The sequence below is a fragment of the Colossoma macropomum genome, unplaced genomic scaffold (assembly GCF_904425465.1).
Source record: "Colossoma macropomum unplaced genomic scaffold, Colossoma_macropomum, whole genome shotgun sequence".
In the NCBI taxonomy this organism is placed as follows: domain Eukaryota; kingdom Metazoa; phylum Chordata; class Actinopteri; order Characiformes; family Serrasalmidae; genus Colossoma; species Colossoma macropomum.
Window position 1 is genome coordinate 12,038,697 of NW_023494785.1, and position 21,588 is coordinate 12,060,284.

The following is a 21,588-nucleotide window of genomic DNA, read 5'->3' on the forward strand; positions in this document are numbered from 1 at the left end:
ATGACACTGAAGATCAATAACTGAATAATAAGCCTGTAGTTTAAAGAGTTAACGGTGCCCATACAATACAAAAAGTGTGCTTCTTGCATCCATGCCCATACTATCCACATTCCATTCCAGCTGAGCATGCTCACCTCCTCTGGAGTGCACTGAGCGGCGGGAAATGTGTGATCCTGCACTGGAGCTTTGTCGGCGGACAGCAGAATGAGTATGTGAGCGTTTTCTGGACATGCGGATGTGTGTGGACTCCACTGAAGCCTCACGGCTGAGGGAGCTCCTCTCTGGCCGGACTCTGGATCTCTCCTCACTGTCTGAGTCTGTGTGATTGGCCACTGCAGTTTTACCTCCTGACCTGGGCTCATCCTCATCCCACAGACCATGACACTGAACCAGAGAGAAAGAGTACAAACACCAGATGTGACACAGCTGTTCAAATTATTATATAAATATTGTCATAATGTTGTCGTATTGTTATATTATGAAGTGCTGTCAAGTCGATTTGACTTGGTGACCATGTATATCATCTTTTTTGTTCAAATGATAATGCTCTGAATACCAAAACTAATACAAATAGTAAAGATGAGTTTGGGATGAAGGCAAATTACATTAGAGAAAAAAAAAATTACAGTAGAGAAGAACACGAACAGTCAAATATACAGTTAGGACAGCAAGATAGCAAACTATAAATATTACACCACAGTAAGTTATGACTTTGCAATGTGATTGGCTGACAGAAATTCTCTGAGTGCCAGTATCTCTCCATACTGATACTTTGATGACTTCACCTTATTCTGGAACCTAACAATAGCTGCAAACCACTGCAAAAACAAGACAGCTATTACAACAATACCTGCTAATAGATGACTTTTGCATCATCATTGCCTCAAAACTAATAATAAATATCAGTAATCAAACTCAAGATCAAACTCAAGATCTGACCACAGCAGACCAATGGCAATATCTTATTAGTGTACAGATGTAATATTTAAATGTGATATTTGTACTACCTTAAGAATGGAGCGATGGAAGAAGAGTGCCAGCAGTTGAACCAGGTCATAATGTACATAGCCCTCTTTCTTCTCCACTCCTATAATATTTGGAGGATGAAAGGGTTTGGTCTTGTCCAGCTCTATGTTCTGATTGAAGGGGAAGAATCCAAACTGGAAAAAGTATTTTATTACGATTGTCACCTGGGTGTGAAAAAAAAGAAAACAAACAGGTTAAAGCTGAAATTAAAGTTTATATGCATAGTCACACTTCATCCATACTTACAGAGAGATATTCAAGATGTTATCTCAGCTGTGATTTAAAAACAACAATTATTCTTCCATAGTTCTGACCTCACAATTTGATTGGCTGAGCAGCATTATATGTGCACCAACATCTCTCTAACAGCATTCAGACTCTAACAGCAAAGTTTCAAAGTATCACTTGCTTAGCAACGTAGCAACCACCACCAGATTACAGACCATTTAATGGAATTATTTTCTTTGTGGAACGCAAATGAACTTTCTCGTTAATTAATTTCTTTATCATAAATATCAATAATATGACAAAGAAACTGTGGTATAACTTTGAGGGAAATTACAGCCATCTTGTTTACTGAATGCAGATGAGTGTTACTGGAGCTGTACCTCAGTATAGACTATAGCGGTCATCCAGAAGCGTTTGCTGGGCCGGGGCACGGACAGCATTGCCCACAGGAAGATGAGGATGGGCAGCACCAGCGTGGCCACTGAAGCTGAGATCATGTGATTGAGGATGATGACCAGATAGCACACCATCTCAGAGTGGGCCACCAGCATGTTGTATAGAGCGTAGCACAGCTGCAGGACCTGAGGCTGGGAGCTGTAGAAGCGCTCGGACTCCTCCAGCTCCTCATCATAGAACATCCTGAAGGAGGAACACAATAACTGATCAAACACTGTAGTCAAGGTGAGATGTAGGACACAGAGTGCTTGAGGAGTGATGAGATGCAGCTGGATGATTGCTACCATTACCATACATATCTATAAAACTACACTATACAGTCTACTGCTCCAATGCTTTGTTGCAGTTTTGAAGAGAAATATCCACTAGGGGGTGCTACAGGACAAGGTTACACTTACATTACATGTAACATGTTTGGAGATAATGCCTTTATTTGAGTTTTCCTATTTGGTTTTGTTAACAGAAAACATCATTAGTAATACTTTATGTGATAGAAGGTGTTCATCAAGTGCAGGTTTTGGCCAACTAATGATTTTTCAAACTATATTTTCAAGCACATTTTGAAAACCACATCCTGAAAACTTTGTTCCAAATTTAAACACCTGAAACGTAACATTGTCATAACTACTGACATAAATATTTACGTGTGATATCGTTTTCCTCATAATTAACCTAGATTGAAAATCAGTGAAGACAACATGCTCATTTGTATCAAAAATACAGTACAGAACAGAACAGAAATACAATGCCAGGCAGACAATTCCTGGGCTGAATTCGGGTTCAGGCCAAAGATTCTTGCCTAATCAGCCTGTTTATAATGTATCATATTTATGAATCCTTTAAATTCTGCGCTTATTATTCTGTTATTGTTTTTGAGACTTGTGTTGAATTGAAGTGTGGGTCATCAGGTTCTTAGAGTTTAAGGGATTAAGTTTGTTTAAAATGTCTGATCTAAGGTCAGTATTTGCTTTGGGTAGTTCTTACCTGCTGTGCAGCAGTTCGCTGGCTGTTAGCTCATGGCTCAGTGAGGGCAGGGTGATGTCCCCCTGGCTTGCAGCTCTGTCATCAGGAGTGTTTATCCTGAGCCTCTTCCCCTCAGAGTGAGCTGTTATATCGCACACTGAGTCCAGTCCTGTGGCCCTGCTGTAGGAGGGAGGAATATCTGCCTCAGAGGGGAATCTGCTTAGCTGGGGCCACGTGTCCTGCTCTGCGGCTAGTGCGCTGTCCCAGTCCAAAGCTGAGGCACCCTCTGGGGTCTGACCCTCGATGCTACAGCGCCGGCTGTCTGAGGTTTTGGGCCACATGTCACCCGGAGGTTGAGGTTGCAGTCTTTCTCTGGGGTCGTCTGGCTCTTCAATGGTGTCACCAGTGCCCTGCCGAGAGCACAGCGCTGTGCACTGTGTGACTTCACTAGAACAGGGAAATAAAGGGAAAAAGAATTCAGCAGTCCGAAAGAACTGAACTAAAGTCTATCAGTATCTACGCATTATGTGATGTACTACAGAACTGCACCACTAGAGGGCAGCATGTTCAAACTTCGGTGTAAGAAGAAAGTTTAGACCAGTGGCTCTCAAACCAGTCCTGAGCGGTCCCTAAACCTATGAAGCAGCATCATTTTTCATCAGCTCTGTTTCAGCTCCAAATTTTACATTGTTCAAAACCTTGAAATCACTGTTAAAAAGTCAATAAGTGAAACCAAACTTCTAGCAGACAAATGTATAAAATGACTGTAATATGCTAGTCCTGTGCATTGCTGGCTCTACCTAATAAGCGACATCAGCAGCTGCTTAGGGCCCTATTGCCAATGCGGAGCCCCCTAGCAACTTCTTGGTTATTACTGTGCCATTCTGTTGTTTCAGATGCTTGAGTGATGGAAAAAAAATTGATTTGATTTTGGTTAATCATGTCTCAAAATAGCACAAACGCATCTGCAGCCAAAAATTGTAAAGAAAAAGAAATGAGGAGAAAAGCTAAAATATATTGGTAAGTGGTTTTAATGTTATGCTGTTGTTTTGGCTTTTAGCTGGAAAAACAAGAAGTAGTTGATCTGGATAAAAAATGCTGAAAAGTTATCAGTAATTTAAATTGTAATTTATAAGAACTGCATTAGCATCCAGTCATAAGCAATGCACAAATTTGCCAGTTATAAATTTACATAATTGCACAGCTTCTGTTAGTCATTGTTATTAATCAGCAGTACATCAGCTAGCAAGCTAACCGGATTGCTAATGTTATGTAATAAAAAACAGGATTCCTAACTTAGGAACTGTGATGGATTTGTGATGCACCTGAATTTAATGCTGCCGTTGATATTATGACAACATAAGTCTGTAAGACCAATTCAAAAGGTAGGAATGAAATTTATAGATGTTTTTATCTGCATTATAGGCCTAGGCAGATGTGATGAAGAGATGTAGAGGATTCTAAAATCTCAGTGCAGATAAACTGACAGCAAAAGATCTTTTTATATGTTTTTGACCGCTGAATGACTACTGAAGCATTCTGAATATTTTATTATTATTTTTGTATTCATTCTCAATTCTATACACCTTTTTTTATTTTCGAATCATTTACCCCTCTTGTCATCATTCAGGAAATTTCTAAATTTTCTACAGCTTCCTACACATTATTTTTACCTGGGGGCAGTGCTGGCTGCACTGTCTGCGGATGAGGACAAGTCCAGACCCGGCAGGCGGCAGAGTCTTGGCCGAGCACGTTCACTGGTCCTGGGCACGCAGTCAGTGGCTGCCTCACTGGACTCCAGTGTGGACTGAGTGTAGAGCAGCGTGGACTCAGTGTACACACTACGAAAACATTCAGGGAACATAATTACACACAAACATTCGTATAAATAAACTGGCTTATTATAACCACAGTCATCTCTGTGACTGAAGGCTTAATGATTATGACTGAAATCAGACACAGTGCTACAGCTGAGTCACAGTGCAGCTCAGCTGTTTTCTTGTTTTAGTTGTTTTCAGCTCAGCAGTTTGGGAATAAATTTTTATGACTGGCCAGCGTCAAACACACCACCACACCTGACACAAGCACCATAGTTTAATGAGGTGATTTATAATTGTACATTTCACTTTGTAAAGTTGTTGTACTGTCACAGTAAAACTTTGTAACTATTATTATTTATATTATTTGAATATAAATGAACATGGAAATAGAAAATAGTCCAAAATTCCTTACGATAAATAAGAAAATCTTTTTACTTTACTTTCAAATGAAAGAGTTTGATGTTTTATGTAAACAGTGTTACAGTTTCAGTCCACAGTCTATACAGACTATATATGGAAATTAAGCTGCATAAACAAGCCATTTTGAATTCGCTGTTTTTTGTGATGTCACAAAAAACAACAAATTTCTGTATGTCCACTTGTTCAAGCTACAGCACTTTACCCAGCCCATTCACATTGTAGTTTCAAGGAATATTTCAATTTGGCCTCCTTTTTGAATGAGGCACAATACAGGGCTGCCAATCAGAACAGAGCTCATTTACATATATCAATCTTAAAAGAACAGTAACAAAAGAGGTTGGAAAACAGTCATGTAAAAATTAATTAGGATAATTTTTGGTACATAAAACCATATAAAACTCATAGACGGTACAAGAAAATACAGGAAAAACGTAGGATACGACCCCTTTAGCATACAATAAATGCCATTTCCTTTTTTATAAATTTTCCATTTCAGATTTTTTGACAGTAGAGATATGCAAAAAACATAACTAACAGCTGGTCCAGACTTGTTATGTTACAGAGTCACTATTCAGAAAATCTAAGAACTTGTTCAAAACTGAGGCCAAGTGGAAGAAGTTGAGATAATGGAGTAATTAGAGCACAATAGGGTGAATTCTGACTAATATGACTGGTTTCTATAGAAAACGTAAGTCAGGCTTAGGGCTAAACCTTTGCTTTCTGTTTGAGACAACAATAGAGTGGTTTCCCTGGAGGTAAATCTGAAGCTAAAGTAAATCTGAGACGTGGCTAAAGCGCTCTGTCAGCAGAGAAAGGCTGTAATGAACACGTACCGGATCTCCTCTGACTGAGAACCTAATCAAAAGCTTACTTTAATTTAATTGGGCTGAAAGCTAACACTTAAACAAACTTGACTTATGCTGCCATTAATTTCATTTTCTGTTACACAACAACTTGGTGGTCCCCAGTGCCAGGATTTCAGACACGTTTACAGTAATTGCAATCACACTAATGATGACGGTAGGTTGAAGACTTGAGGGGAAGTCCCACCTAAGAATAAGTTATTTAAATTTGCACAGTTACCACAGCTTTAACAAACTGGGCTGTGTACTGAAAGTTTGGATAAATTGAAGTGCTTTTAAATGGACACTTACGCCAAAATTCAAAATGTAACCATCACTACATCTGCTGTAAACATGCTTACTTGCCTCCTACAACAGTGCCTAAGAAATCTAAGTGAGATTTTCCTGTTTAAAACCCTTCTTCTGATGATGTGTCTTTAAGGTGGGAGGAACTTTCGAAAAACTGCTTTGGGGTGGATTTTTGGGACTGTTTGGATGGTTTTGTATTTTTTTGGTTAGCTGGTAAATGCAGAAAGAAGGCAGATAGCTAATGTTGCTGTTAGGAAGCAAACAACAGAAATAACTTGTCCCTTTAAGTCGTTCACAATCAATGAGCTCAAAGTTCACAAACTGGACATGTTTTTTCCTCACGTCCTGCAGTGCAGAGCTTTAGAATGCTCAGTTCTAATCAACATTAATCAACTATGTTAGAATGAAGAAACACAACACAGCAGTGTTGCAGCTGTCAAGTTGAAGAAATCTATCTGTATGAGCTAGACAGTGCTGTGTTGTACCAGGACAGACTGTCGCCAGTGGGGACAGAATCCATGCTGTCCAACCCCTGCGCCTGATGCTGTTGGGGCAGAGGTGGGATGAAGCTGTCCTGGGACGGCCGACCCTCTGTATCCTCCAGAACACACTCAGAGGAAGCAGCTCTGCACATCTGCCTCTGGTAGTAGATGTGAATACTCTCCCGCGAAGGAATGTTCCCCTGCACACATCAGCGACAGCACTACTGTAAACACACTTCATTATGAAAAATAATGATTTTAACATGAAAAATATGTAATTCATTGAAAATAAACCAAGGGACAAAATTATACCAAAGTGATATATTTCATTAATGTAGAAATGAAGTACAGTGCCTGTCACGAATATCAGCACCCCTAGTAAACGTGAGCAAAACGAGCTGTAAAAAAAAATATTTACTGTTTATCCTTTTGGTTTTTAAACCAAATTTGACAAAAATCTATGATGCAGAGGAGAAAAAAAAACAAAATGTTGTTATGAAATAAATATTTTTCTCAAAATTATGTGTGCCACAATTGTTGGTACCTTTAGAAATTCTAAGAAGTGAACTGAAGTGAAAAAACTCTAAGAAGTGAACTGAAGTGAAAAACCTATTCACATTTTAAAGTTCACCTGAGTGACTCGGCACACTTAAGTGGTCAGCCATGACTTCCTGTTTCACTGATGTATAAATGGAGGTGACACACAGTCCAAATTCCCTTAGTCATCCACCACCGTGAGAAGGATCAGAGAACAAAGCAATGATGTGCAACAAAAGGTTGTTGAACTGCACAAATCAGGAAATGCTACAAGAAAATAGGTAAACAGGTGAAAATGCCCATTTCCACGTTTAGGGTACCTCTTATAATAATAATATAATGTTAAGAATCTGCCAGTAAGAGGATGTATGTCTTTACTGATCCAAAGCACAGCGAGGATGATTCAAGTGGCAAAAGAAGCTCCAAGGATCACAGCTGGAGAATTGCAGACATTAGTTAGGTCTTGCAATCAGAACGTCTCCCGAACTACAATCTGACACCACATATATGACCACATGTTGTTTGGGAGGGTTGCCAGAAGAAAGCCTGTGCTGTAAAGGACCAACAAACTCCAGCTCCCACAGTTTGGCAGACATTACTGTAACTTGCAGTGGGACTGTGTTCTATGGTCAGATGAGTCTAAAATAGAGGTTTTTGGCAAAAAAACATCAGAGATGGGTTTGGTGTAGACACAGACAGTCATGCAGAAAAGTACTTCATCTACCTTTTACACTGTACTTCACATAAAGGTGACATTTTTGTTAATATTGTGAATGAAATATCAAAAGGATCAGAAACAATAAAAAGGAATGTATTTTTACAGCCCATTTTGCTCATCTTTACTGGGGTGCCAATATTTGTGGAGGGCACTGTGCACACCTGAATAAAGTGCACACCTCGCATAAATATACTCTACATGGAAAACTTTGTTCTGTGTAGGGTATATTTATGCAAGCTGTTTTTCAGGGAGTGCTATCATAACCTCAGGTCTTTGTTGATTATATGATTTCTCCTGACATTAATTGGCTCTGCAACCAAAATTCTTAACTTTATAAAGCTCTTAACTGTTTAAAGCTATTATTTCAGGAATAAGTGGCAAATTTTAGCTTGTCTTTGCTTTGGCTAGGGGAATGTTTTGGCTCATTGTTTGTGACAGTTGTTGAGAAATGGTTTGAAAATCTAATTGTTTTAGTTATTTGTCTTCCTTTTTCTTCAATGGAGGATGTCCGGTTTATCCAAGCAAATGGCATTTTCACCATATTTGTTAGTCAAGTTGAATAGGCACATTGTGTTGTGTATTTCCAAAGTAAATCTGTTCAGCTAGCAACTGATTTACACCACACTGGTGAAGCTCAGTAGGGCTAGTCTGCTTATGTCAGTACCTTTTTGACCTCTTGGGTGAGCATGCAGCGCTCGATGCGCAGTACAGTGGAGATGTCGATGTGCTCTTGGCATATGGAGTTGAGCCATGCTGTAAAACTGTCCAGCAGAGCCAGGAATAGTACCCAGGAGAACTTCACTATGTTAAAAACACGCTTAAGGATGTTATCTGGAGGAGAAAAAAGATAATATTTTAGGTTTCGTTAGTTAGGATGCTGCTGTACTCTGTCAGCGAAAGACTAACTAAAAATAAAGACCCTTCATTATTTAATTTCCAGTCAGATCTAAAAAATTCCACAGGTGTTTCTATCCATCCTTCCACTGTGAGAAGATAACTCAACAAATTGAAAAAGCAATAGGCAAAAAAGAAGAGTTGGCATTAGTACACTGAAACCAAGTGTCTGAGGTATGGAGTAAGGTTTCATGGACTGATCAGTCTAAATTTGTCAGTGGGGTTAATGGTATCATGAGAAGCAGAAAATGCAACCAACTTCTGAGACTGAACTTTGGAGGTGTGGGAAAATATCCCTGTAGATTTCTTTGAACTACCCGAAAGCAAGACTCCTGAAAAGATCAGAAGCTGTAAAAAAGACAAATTGTGGACACATGGAATACTGAAAAATTTGATAATACATTGTGGTTTATCAAAATGAGGTTTGTGTGTAATTTTCTGTTAAACATTTGTTTTCTGCTTTTTCCTGATGCTGAAAATGAATAATCTGATTGTCGTGTTGACTGGAAATTTACAAAAATGAAGGGTGGTCAGTACTGAACGGAGCCCTGCTGGTGACATCCCTTGTAAATAAAAATAATGTGTGGCCATGACTTAGTAAGGAGTGGAAACGAGATAATTAGGTTGTGGCCACGACTTAGTGAGGTGTGGGATCTAGATACTAATGCATGGCCATGACTTAGTAAGATGTGGGAAGGAGATAATTAAGCCTTGACCATACCTTAATAAGGCATGATCTCGTCTAAGTCATAGCCATGACTTAATTGTCTCTTTCCCATGTCTTACTAAGTCATGGCCACATATTAGGATCTTGTCCCACACGTCAATGCGACGTGGCCAGGCATTATTTTTATTTATATGGGATGTCACCAGCAGGGCTGGTTGTAAGCATATAAATAAAACAGCAATTTCTGGTTGATGTACCTGGTCCATCTGATCTCTCTTCTTCAACCACATCTTCTTCCTGATCTCCCACTTCAATGGCTACATGAGCTGCTAGAAAGATGGAAACATGTAAAGTTTAGAGTTATTAATGAATAAAGGGAAGTACGATGTATATTTTGGTTTATATACAAATCGTACCAAACCTTAATAACTTAATACAGCATCATCTGAATACCTGCTGAGTTCAAATTTGCAAGCATCTCAAAAATAGAAAAATACCACATACTTGTTATTCCTTTGAGACTTTACTTCAGCATAGCACTTTTTCAGCAGACTAGGGCTAAAAATGTGAATACAATCCTAATAGGCTACATATTTTTAGTATTTTGACTGAAGGTTTTATTAGGTTTAGTTGCTGCACTCAGTCTAAATTTGAAGTTCTTGGCTGACTGGCGAGACTCCTGAGACTGTGTCCAGCCATCATATGGGATGAATTGACCATAGCGAATGCAACATGCCGTTCTTCATTTCTCAGCACGCCCCTTGTAAGAATGCCTAGGCTTGGAAGGAAGTGGGCTAATGCAGAGTTGGCCACATTCAGGACTGGTCACAGCATGACTTCCATTTAAAGAACGCAGCGAGAAGCCATCAGGACACGTTTGAAGTTCCTCAATGAGACACATACAAAATGTCCATTCATGATCAGAGCATGCTGCTTGGAGCGAAACTGAGCTACAGAAAGAGACAAATGGCTACAGCAGGCGAGAGCGGAACAGACAGAATCCCTCTTCAGTAATGGTATAGCACAGAGAGAGTGGGGCCAGTCCACCCCTGCAAGATGTCTGGATTGCATTTCTTGCGTACCTTCCCGCTGGTCCTTCTTGGTTTTGCGTCCCTCAGTATATCTCTGCCAGAATCGCCGTCTCTCTTTGTTGCGCTCCTTCATGGCTGTTTTGGAGTCAGTAATCCAGGCATGGTACACAAACTAAAGAAACAGAGCATTACAGAGTGTTACCAAGGACAGACACTGACAGGTGAGAGACAGAACCAAGAATTGAGTTGCTGAGAACAACACAATATTGCTCATTTCCTTCATCAGTTTTTAATTGGCGGTCTCTGAAAAATGAACCCTTAGAAGTCGCTGCTATCACTGATGATAACAAAATGGTGGTATAATGTGATATTTCATATTTCTCACTCATAGCTCATTAAATATAAAAGTCCAAAAATTATATAAAAGTGTGGATTCTAAAAATTGCTACAAAATGTATGAGACCACCCCATATTTATTTCCCTTACATTCAAAATGGCCAAAAACAAATTTATTTTTCAGGGGATTAGACAGGGTAGAAGGGTAAAGTCAAAGGAAAAGTGAGTGAAAAAACAGGAGTTTCCAAAAATGGGGTAAAAAAAGATCTGGTACCATGACTGTCAGATAAACAGTACTTAATGCTTTCATCTTCGAGAGAGAGGAGAAAATCAATCTCCACTCTTGCTTCAGAGCTTAAAAAATCAACAGGTGTTTCTGTCCATCCTTCCATAGTGGGAAGACAACTCAACACTGTAGGTCTGAAAGGATGTGTAGCTGTCAAGAAGCTGTTACTGAGAAAAGGGAAAAAAGAAAAATACTGAAAAAAACAAGTAATGAATAAAAGCCTCCTGAAAGGAATGGATGCTGTGGACACAGAGTGGACACACTAAATACAGACACAATCATTTATATATAGTTGCTTCTGTGTGGTTTTCTGTTAAATATATGTCTTCTGCTTTTTACCTGATGCTGCAAATTTAATAACTTGTACTTAATGGCCATTTTGAATAGACACCAAATACATGAATGGTGGGCTCTAACTTTGGGTGGGCTCTAACTTTGTCACAGTACTTTAAGTAGTAGAGGTGAAAATGTATTGTTGTGTGTACAGTTTCGTTTTAGAGAAAGAAAAAAATCCTTCACATTTTGGTCACATTTTTATTAATGGTATAGCAAAACGACTGTAATACTGTAACTCCTGACTTCTAAGGGTCATTTTCAAGCTCTCATCACTCTTTACTACAGAGCGATCTACAACTAGCCTCATAAATGAGTGTAATACAACGGAAAACGTAAAAATAAGCAAACACTGTGAGTTAAAGACATTCAGTCAACAGTGGGCAGCAAGAGTATACACAATACGTGAGAACGGGTTTAGGTTGTGTTTTAATCCAGTGACGAGGATTTCACTAGTTTTATGCTTTTAGCTATGTGAAAGAAAAGTGGTTTACACTGCAGAAAAACACAGCCCGCCCATCAACCAACACACACCCCAACCCATGACAACAAAGATCTCCTGAAAAATACTGCTGCTTCTCATGCATCCCCTTCAGTTAATGCACAGTACACTGCATTTCCTTCGCATGCAAAGCTGGCCATGTGGCTCCAATTGCATAGTTGTCTGGAAGACAGACATGTGGAGCTGCGAGACGTTCCTCAGTGGTGAGCCGTTTGGGCTCAGCCAGCTCTCCGTGAGAATAGAATTCACAGGTAAGTATAGAAACGTAATGGAGTGAATGGAAAATGCAGTGTGCATCAGAATACAGCAGCTAGCAGAGGCCAAAGGAGCAGAGAGATGTCATACACAGTACAATAGTGCAGAGTACAGAGACAGGAAAGATATATTAGGCCTGGTGGAAGTACCTTGGCTGCCCTGATTGCATACTGCAGTATAGTTTTGGGTAGCTTAATGACAGACTTTGGTAAAGCCAGCAAAGCAGAGGCAAACTTTCGGATAGCTCTCTACAAGGGAGGACAAAGTAGGGGCTGGGTTAGTAAGAACACGGCGAGTAGTCTTTACTATGGCAGGTCCACGCTTCCACACGGGAAGTGAGTAATTAGTGGTCTGACAAATAAAGAAACATTGTTAAGTGCAGAGAGAACAAAACGACTGTGAGATCTTAGTGCTGCAGAGCCATGAAGGTTAAAACTACAGCTTTTACATTGTTTACAGGCCAAAATCAACAGGTCAAATTCAGAAAAGCAAAAAAAAAAGGAAACAAATGTTGCTGAGTGTGTCATATGACTAACTTGAAAGGCAGATCTTTTGGGTGGTTCTTCCTCTTTTTTATCTTCCTCTTCCTCTTCCTCCTCACTGTCTGTCTCGAACAAGTAATAATTCCCACTTCTCACCACTGCAACAACAGACTGCAGTTAACACGCCAAGTGTTTCACTGACTTACATTGTATAAACAGAAACAGAACGCCATTGTTTGCATTCTTCATGACACTTTGAGGTTCGCTTTTGTTGCTGTTGCTCTTTAAGGCTGCCAACAGTAAGAGGAGAAGTGGAGCAAAGTGTGAGCACTCACTAGAAGCGTGATCGACCCAGGGTCTCCACCACTGCTTCCTTTTGCCTTTATTTGTCTCTTTGCTCGCCTCTCCTGCAAAAACCAATTCAGGTCAGCACACATGATTCCCATGAAATGCTGAAAACAATACGGAGCAGAGAGAGAGTTCGTTCTAAGCTCTGGTATGTGTGATTTCATATGTTTTTGATTCAGTCGCAATGCATTTAATGCAGCAGTTAAGCTCAGGCACCTGTGGAATTTACGAACTCTTGTGTGTTTTCTGAACTTTCAGAATGCTTTAAAACTGCTGTTTCAAAGCTGTTTAAAGAAGGAAAGTTAGATAACATTTCCACCTTAATATTTTTAGACCAAAAAAGTCAGTATAAATGTATTACTGTAAGTAAAGACGACAGTAGTGCTTGTAGTAAGATTTTGTGTGCAAGGAATTCAACATGTATTGAGTATATCAAAATACATATACTGTATAATACATATTAAAATACATTCTGCTAAAACTGTCCCATATTTATCCTGCCACACAATACAGCACACCTTCATCATCCTCTTCCTCCTTGGCCAGTGAGTGGCCCTCACCACTTTCCTGAGCCAAACTCAACATCCTCTCCTTTCCCCTCTTGAACTTCTGCTGCCGGCTCTTAATGCGGTCCATCCTGAGAGAGAGAGGGAGTGAGAGAGAGAGAGAGAAAGAAAGAGAGAGGGAGAGTGGGGAGAAAGAGAGACTCTGTATTATGTCCTGTTTCATTGAGTTGAGCTGAATGAGCTCTCCCCTTGGACACAATTACAGTAATAACGGTAGGAGTTAATGGGGGAGAGAGGTTGTGAGAAGTCATTTCGTGTCGAGGCACGTGTAGAAGTGCTTTATCTTTCAACGGGAGGAAAAGAAAAGCAGGGCAGAGCCCGGCAGTGCTGAAAGATCCTCTTTGTCTCACACAAACATGCTGCAGATGGCCTGTAAACACTCTAGTGCTGACTCAGAGCGGCACTTCTAACACAAAGTTAAGAGAACACTACTACAGACACACTGTTTATAGAAGAGACTGAGACATTACAGAGGGACAAATTCCTAATGTTTTGGAATGTATACCAATTAACTCTCAGTCACTATTGTTGCCAGTGATAACAGAAACATGATGTAATTTGATACTAATAATTTCTCACTCAGCTCTTTGAAACTGGCAGAGAAATTCTGTTGTACTTTTCCATTGTAGAAGAGGTGGAAATATCCGGATGCACCTTCTAAATATGAACACCTGGGTCTAAGGTCACTGTAGCCAATGCATAAAGCCCCCCACTAGTGGGTGGTGGAGCAGTAAAACTGCGTTATCTGAAGTGATATATTTAGGATGAGCTAGAGTGGAGTTTGTGATCCAGACCTAATCTTCCAACATCTATACCTGACTTCACTAATGCTCTTGTGGCTGAAAGCAATCAAATCCTCACAGCAATGTTCCAACATCTAGTGTGAAGATGTCACAGAAAAGTAGAGGCTGTTACTGCAGAAAAGGTGGAGAAACTCTCTATTAATACCCTTGATTTCAGAAGAAACGTTACATGCGCAAGCGATTGGACATACAGTGTATTTCCTTATGATCTGAATTTGATGAATAATTATTGCTGTACTTGCTTTACAGACATCTTTCTTGAAACTGAAAACTCAAAACCTGTCGATATAAAATATAACTTGAATTTAAATGTAATTCATTGCATGTCATTACTTATGCAACCACGTACTTACATTTAAGAAGTATAGCAAAACAGCAATAATTCATGCCTTCAGAGGGTTAAAACACTTTCACAGCCCATAACCATAATTAGTGAGCACACTGTATGCCGCCCTCGAGCCCCACTGGTTGCAAGATACAGTATAATGGGCCTCTTTAAAATGTTTTCAATCAATATGTAATGGTTGCTATTACTATACACAAATTATACACAAATATAAGCTAGAAAAAATGAGAGACAATAACTAGAATTATGAAAATAGTTTTATTCAATGTGTGGTAAACATACTGTCTCTTCAGCAGGTCCATGGACTTCTTCTCCTCTTCGATTCTTGCTTTGACCGCCTTCACGATGGTGGCCTGGAACAACTCAGCTCCTCTAACAGACACAGAGAGAGAGAGAAAGAGAGGCAGAGAGAGAGAGAGAGACAGAGAGAGAGAGAGAATAAACAGAACACAATTCAGATTGGTGTGTCTGGCATGCTCTCATAATGAAATTGTTATGTTTACAAAATGAGTTGAACACAAGCTCCAGTCTAATTGGCTGTAGTGTGGTCGAGGACAAACAACTAGACTTTCAAATCTAGGTCAGCTTCTCACACGCTCAATCCTGCTTTAACATACCTTGGTAATGAAGAAGGCAAAACCTGTTAGGGATGTAACAATGTGTTGTGACATTGTGATATAGCAATGCAAATCTGTGACAGTGGATTGTGGAGAAAGGACATTCTTCATTCAAATGCAATTATATGATAACAATGCAGTTGCAAACAATCAGCATCAATCATCAGCTCACACAAGCACTCCTTCTGCCTCACATTAGTAAATTGTGCAACATTGTGATTATATTAGATTTTGTTTTCTAAGTGAAAATAAGTTAATACAACCTCTAGAGCGAACAAACTTAAATATGCAAATTTGGAACATATTTACTGAGGAAAAAAATAAAATATAAAATAAATTAATTATGCATTAAAATCTGCAGTGTGTTCTCTGTAGAGAAGATTTTCATTTATTTTCATTGAGACTATCAACAAAACATGTAGTTTGACCAGGGGTGCCCAAACATTTGCATACAACTGTATATACTGGTTGTACAGGTGTGCCTGTGTGAGTACCTGGATGCCAGAACTTGAGAGGAACGAAGATCAGCCACCACGTGCAGGAAGTAATAACTCATGAAGACACGTCTCTGCAGCAGCAGGGAGGCGAAGCAGATGCTGTCCCAGATAATGCCTGCCTCATCACTGGGCAGCTCACACTGTTTATTGGCCTGCTGCTCTGCTAATCACCCCAGCAAGAGACAGAAATGCTTATTTAATACCACAGTTTTAGACGGCACCATAAATACAAAAAAAATGGCTCGTAATCATTAAAGACTAATACAAAAAAAAACCTTTGCATGCTAGATTAACTTACGTCGTGAGTAGCCTTTTATAGTGCATGCCAGACTGAACAGCTGGATCAGCCAGCAATGATTAGCCACCAAGGCTTTAATATATCCACAGGCAGCTATCTGAAATAGTAGATGTAAACATAGATTATTAAACTGAAGGTTTATCACTCCATTTTTCAGTTTACAATTAATTATTCGGTGTCCACTACAAATTAACTACCATAAAACCTAAATGCAAGTTATGTAGTTATTAGACTGAGAAACTGAAATGTGGGCCTAGATGTGGTCCTCAGGGTTTACACAGGGTTTTCTTGACTTCTGGAATGAGTGTTTACTTGGCCTTGCTGAAAAACTGGAAATGTGTAACCATTATAACAAAAAATATATGACTGCACAAAAAAAGAGAGTCCAACTGACCTCAGTCTTCTTTTTAATTCAGCTTTATATCAGCCTTCTTTTCTGGTTTTCTTTTTCATTTTGTTTATAAAAGTTTAATGATAGTTTATAATCTATTGTTGAGGTTGGACCCAGCAAAGTTATTTTAGATATAAGACCACTTGACTGTGCTGGACTTTGCACCACAAGACAAGTGTTGGTTTAGATGCACAGATTATGTTTTCCCAAAACACAGGGTACGTGTGTGTAATTGTAATGCAGACCATGGGAACATTTTAGTTTATATCGCCCAAAGTCAGACCCATAAACACGGATACAACTTTTTTTTCACTACACAACATTTAATGCTAACTTACTGACAAAAATGAGATAAAAGATTTAAATGCTTCCAGCTGTAGACTTGAAAATGGGCATTGTCTGGTTTGTCCTAAAGAGAAAGCTTGTTATGGCACATTTATTTTTGTTTCTACACAGCCATTAAGGGCAGCATTAACAACCTAACAGCCATGCAAGATCTGGTACCATCACCACCAGATAAACAGCAGATAAACAAGTTATCCTCTTTGAGACAGAGAGGAGAAAATCAAGCTCCACTCTTGCTTCAGATCTGAAAAAATCCACAGATGTTTTTGTCCATCCTTCCAGTGTCAGAAGACAACTCAAGGACATGTAACGGTCAAGGAGCCTTTACTGAGTAAAGGACAATTTGTACTAGAACACTGAAACTGGTCATCTGTGTTCAATGAGGAGTAAGGTTTTATGGACTGAGTCTAAATTCGTAAATGTGAATAACTGGATGGTGAGAACTTCAACCAACTTCTAAGACTGATCTTTGGCGGCAAAAACTTAAAAAAAAAAAATAGAGGCTGTTATAAAGGCAAAGTGTGGACACACCAGATACTAAAAAACTATATTGCAGTTAAGCAAAAAATAAAACCACGTTGGGAAGCCACAACATTTTATGTCCTTTTTACCATCTAGGCTGTAAATATGTCTTAGTATGTGCTAAAGTACTAGTATAAACTAACAAATTTAATGTTAACAAAAACTAAAACGCAGACTTACTTTGCTCTGCCTTAAACTTTCCGCAAAAGTGGAATAGTTTCTTGTAAAATGTCTCTCAATGTTCGAGAGACGCAGACAGCTGGGTCACATAGCAACGCAGACAACAATCTCACCTTGTTAGTAGCGAAACAGCAAAGAGAAAGATTTATGACGAACATTGATCATTTGTGAACACTGATCATTCGAATTTCCCGTTATACTTTAAATGGTTCAGCAGGTACCCCTTAATGTGGAATGGGGAAATTTGAATGAGAAGCTGGCGAAAGAGAAACTGACTTCAGCAGACTATTTAGTGTTTGGCAGTTTCTCATTGCAGAGAAACATATCAGGAAACCAGCTGAGTGCTTATAAATGCAAATAAGTCCATTCATCTCCAAATTACAATGTTCATCTTAAATCTTTCTCTATGCTGTTTTGTTAGCTACTGTCTGCGTCGCTATGAAACCAGCAGTCTGTGTGCCAACCTTCAGAGTTAAAGAGTGAATTAGCAGATATACATTACCTCCAATGTTTAAGAACATGTATTGTTAAAACTGTGTTAGAACGATCAGCGGAGCTTTATTTTACTGCAAAGGAGGATTATTTTATTTTTTACTTAAGGATCTAATTCTGCTGCAGAGCCGCAACAGGGCAGTAACAGACATGCATGCAGCTTCGGAGCCACATGTTGCCGACCCCTGACTTACCCTGAAAAATGAATAACTTGTATTTAATGACAGGAAATCGAATAAATAACTGGTTGGTATATAGTTGGTTGTGAGTATAGTGGTATTTGGCTAGTTGCTTCACATGTCTGTCATCAAAATGTTCTGCCTAACTTTCACATTTACTAAATATATATGAACCCACCTGGTTTTTCAGCCATGCTCTATGTGACTGGAATTCACTAGAAAAAACACTAACATCCCTGGAGAAAAAGAGCTCATTCCACAGCACTGCTTCTATTAACGCAGGCTACATTGTATCGCTTACTAATTGCAATTATGGCACCTCCTTCCTTCCTGTATGAATCTAGTTTACTCACTGAGAGGATGTTCTTCATTGTGATGACGAACACATTGTACGCAATGAGAAAATCCCAGTAGTGCAAGATGCTTTTGATTGGCTTGAGCAGCAGCTCTCCTCCAAAGAGCAAGAAGTAGAAGCAGGCCACCAGATAGCCCATGCAGAACACGCTAATGCGTGTGGTTCCCGTGATGAAGATGATGGTAAGGACAAACCAGAACAGATAGCTGAACATGATCACTTTCAGCATATCTAGATACGACCTGAAAGAAAGAGAAGGACAGAAAAATAAAGCATGTTTGATTGTTCAGCAATTTAAGAAAATCAGCCTATCCAAAGAATCAGGGAGGATATTGAAAATCTTGTTCCGATTAGTATAAAGGCATTTAATCTGAAGGACATTCTCGAGCCTGGTGACTGAAACAGAGAAGCACCAGATGACCCAATACCACATGTTCCAATTGAACCAACACCAACACCAAAAACCTTTAATAAGATCATCATCCTCATTATCTTTTCCAACAGTTGAAAGGTGCAGAATCAGCTTATTTCTACATTGATGGATAAGCGTGCATAGAATCCATGGACAAATAGTCTCGTTCTTGTGGGCCATCACCAAACATGAGTGTGGATTAAAAAAATTACAATATAATTACATGAGAGGTGAGTTGTGACAGCCGTTCCCTTTCCAGAGCATCCTGGGTTACAGGATTTCATAAGGATGGTCAGAGACTGGAGAGGTCATTGTGGCTTGGACAGAGGGATTGTTTAAACATCGAAGAATGCACAGTTAAAGGGGCGCTCAGGCCAAAATAAAAGAATAAAATAGCCATTGTTACAACTGTAAACATGCCTACTCGCCTCCTGCAGTGGTAATGTAATAATCTCTAGAGTAAAAAGTCCCAGATAAAAGTCTGCTCTGATTATGTTGAATGTTAATCTTGAAATGCTAGTAGCTAACGTTGAGGAAGTTGAGTGTAATGTCTATATTTATTGGCTATGTTAACAGTCAGGATTTCATTATTGCTGTCAGGGGATTCCCAAAGAATGCCTTGTATATTTATGTAATGCATGATGGGTATTGTAGTGAGTGAACAGTGATAGATGAAATCACAAAAAGCATCCAAATTTGCAAATTCTCTCAAACCGTTGAGGCTCAGGGATGCAATGCTGTGTTATAGACTATTACATAAAATGACAACCCACAAGGAGTCTCAGCTAAGGCACAGGTTGTCCCTGAGAATCCCACCACATTTATAACTGTGCAATATAAAATCATAAAAGATTTCCCATCAAAACATCACCTGGACAAGTATTTTATTCCAGTCCAGGTACGCTGCCAATCACATTCGCTTTACTAAATTCCACAGAGAAGCTATACTAGATCCAGATGGACGTGTGGACCTCAGAGTTCTCAGAAGAACTGAAACTGTGCCAGAGGTACATGGTAAGAAGCAATTCAGTAAACTATCAGACTATTTCATCCAATTAGAAGGGAGAGTGTAGATGGAAACGCCGTCCATAGTCACACCTCTTGTCTTGGTACCAGGGGCCTTCACTGCCAAAGAACCATCTGGTCTGGTCACTGAAAAGTTTCACCTTGGAACTGAGCATAAGTCGTTGGTTGTGTGTTGCCTGTCATCATAAAGTTCTGCCTAACCTTCAAAACGTTCATGTTTACCAAATAAACATGGATCTCTGCTTGAATATTCACCCTGTTTTTCAGATTTCCACTATGCGACTGGAATTTATTAGAACAAAATAACTGCCAAACATCTTTCGAGAAGGAGGGCTCATTCCACAGCACTGGCTCTATTCATCCATTCCAATTGAGGGCACCGTACTTCCTTCCTCAGCGTCTTCCTGTCTGAGTCTGGCTCACTCACTGAGAGGATGTTCTTCATAGTGATGATGACCCACTGTACACAATGAGTAAATCTCAGTAGTGCTGGAATCTTTTGATTGGCTTGAGCTGCAGCTCTTCTCCAAGGAGCCCATGCAGAATGCCTGTTTGTGATTGTTTTTCTTTTTAAGATTAGAATACTCTTAAGATTAGGAACTGGTAATCTGAAAGTGAATGGGACAATGAGAGTTGTAAACAGTAACTGAGCAGTCTATTTGAACTGCAGTGTGTTACCTGCAATGGATGAAGTCAGGAACAGGATTATGCTGGCTGAAGGAAGCAGCGTCCAAGTCTCTACAGATTTCTATGTTATCACCAGCCAGCAAATGCACTGCAGGGTCACTTTCCTCCTCAAACACACGCCTCTGCAGTGATGCACACAGCAGCAACATGAAGTCATCTGGAGAGCAAGGAAGAGAGAGAAAGAGAGGCAATTAAAAAGGGACAGGGGTATATTTGGAAAAATAGCAAACATTACAAAAAGTAAAGTTCACATCTAACAGACTACTCATTTAACATCACCCACATAAAAGAAAAAAAATCATCACTGTCCTAAGAAAAACAAGTCTCCAAAATGGCAACTTTACAGGAGAGGGCAAAAAGGCTCCGTACTTTTAATGCAAGTTAACAGAAAATAGTTTTATTCCGAGCAATTGTGGACCATTTCTGTTGGTCCATTCAATATGAAATTTTCACACAACGTAAAGGGCAGCTGGTGAGCTCAAGTGATACAGAAAAATGAAAATCGAAAAAAATGGAGAAAAGGTTTTTTTTTTGGACAGCAACGATATGTACATGTTTTTTCTCAGATTTAAAACATATGTGTAATATACACCAACCAGTCACTTTGTTAAGTACACTTCCCTGTTTCTACACTCATTGTCCTTTTTATCAGGTCTGCTTACCATACAGATCCTTTTTGCAGTTCTACTATTGCAGACTGTAAGTCCATCTGTTTCTCTGCATACATTGTTATTCCACTTTTACCCTATACTTCAATGGTCAGGACCCCCACAGGACCACCAGAGAGCAGGTATTATTTGGGTGGTGGATCATTCTCAGCACTGCAGCGACACTGACGTGGTGGTGGTGTGTTAGTGTGTGTTGTGCTGGTACGAGTGGATCAGACACAGCAGTGCTGCTGGAGTTTTTAAACACCTCAGTGTCACTGCTGGACTGA

The 21,588-nt window shown here is 39.5% G+C and overlaps 1 protein-coding gene across 2 annotated transcripts in view; it reads right to left on the reverse strand.

Moving 5' to 3' along the window:
• Nucleotides 1-21,588, reverse strand: part of LOC118816332 (piezo-type mechanosensitive ion channel component 2) — a 144,086-nt gene that overhangs the window by 8,773 nt on the left and 113,725 nt on the right. The window contains exons 24-40 of one of the 2 annotated variants that reach the window (XM_036582860.1): nt 20,643-20,808; nt 18,525-18,768; nt 16,063-16,159; nt 15,762-15,927; nt 14,933-15,022; nt 13,454-13,572; nt 12,923-12,994; nt 12,642-12,745; nt 10,445-10,565; nt 9,620-9,688; nt 8,466-8,632; nt 6,550-6,746; nt 4,347-4,514; nt 2,695-3,120; nt 1,635-1,893; nt 1,008-1,190; nt 135-384 (exon numbers count right to left, since the gene is read on the reverse strand). In XM_036582860.1, the coding sequence (XP_036438753.1) occupies nt 135-384; nt 1,008-1,190; nt 1,635-1,893; nt 2,695-3,120; nt 4,347-4,514; nt 6,550-6,746; nt 8,466-8,632; nt 9,620-9,688; nt 10,445-10,565; nt 12,642-12,745; nt 12,923-12,994; nt 13,454-13,572; nt 14,933-15,022; nt 15,762-15,927; nt 16,063-16,159; nt 18,525-18,768; nt 20,643-20,808 (2,898 nt within the window). Of the gene's footprint in view, nt 1-134; nt 385-1,007; nt 1,191-1,634; nt 1,894-2,694; nt 3,121-4,346; nt 4,515-6,549; nt 6,747-8,465; nt 8,633-9,619; nt 9,692-10,444; nt 10,566-12,641; nt 12,746-12,922; nt 12,995-13,453; nt 13,573-14,932; nt 15,023-15,761; nt 15,928-16,062; nt 16,160-18,524; nt 18,769-20,642; nt 20,809-21,588 lie in introns of both variants that reach the window. The other variant, XM_036582857.1, reaches the window with a different exon arrangement.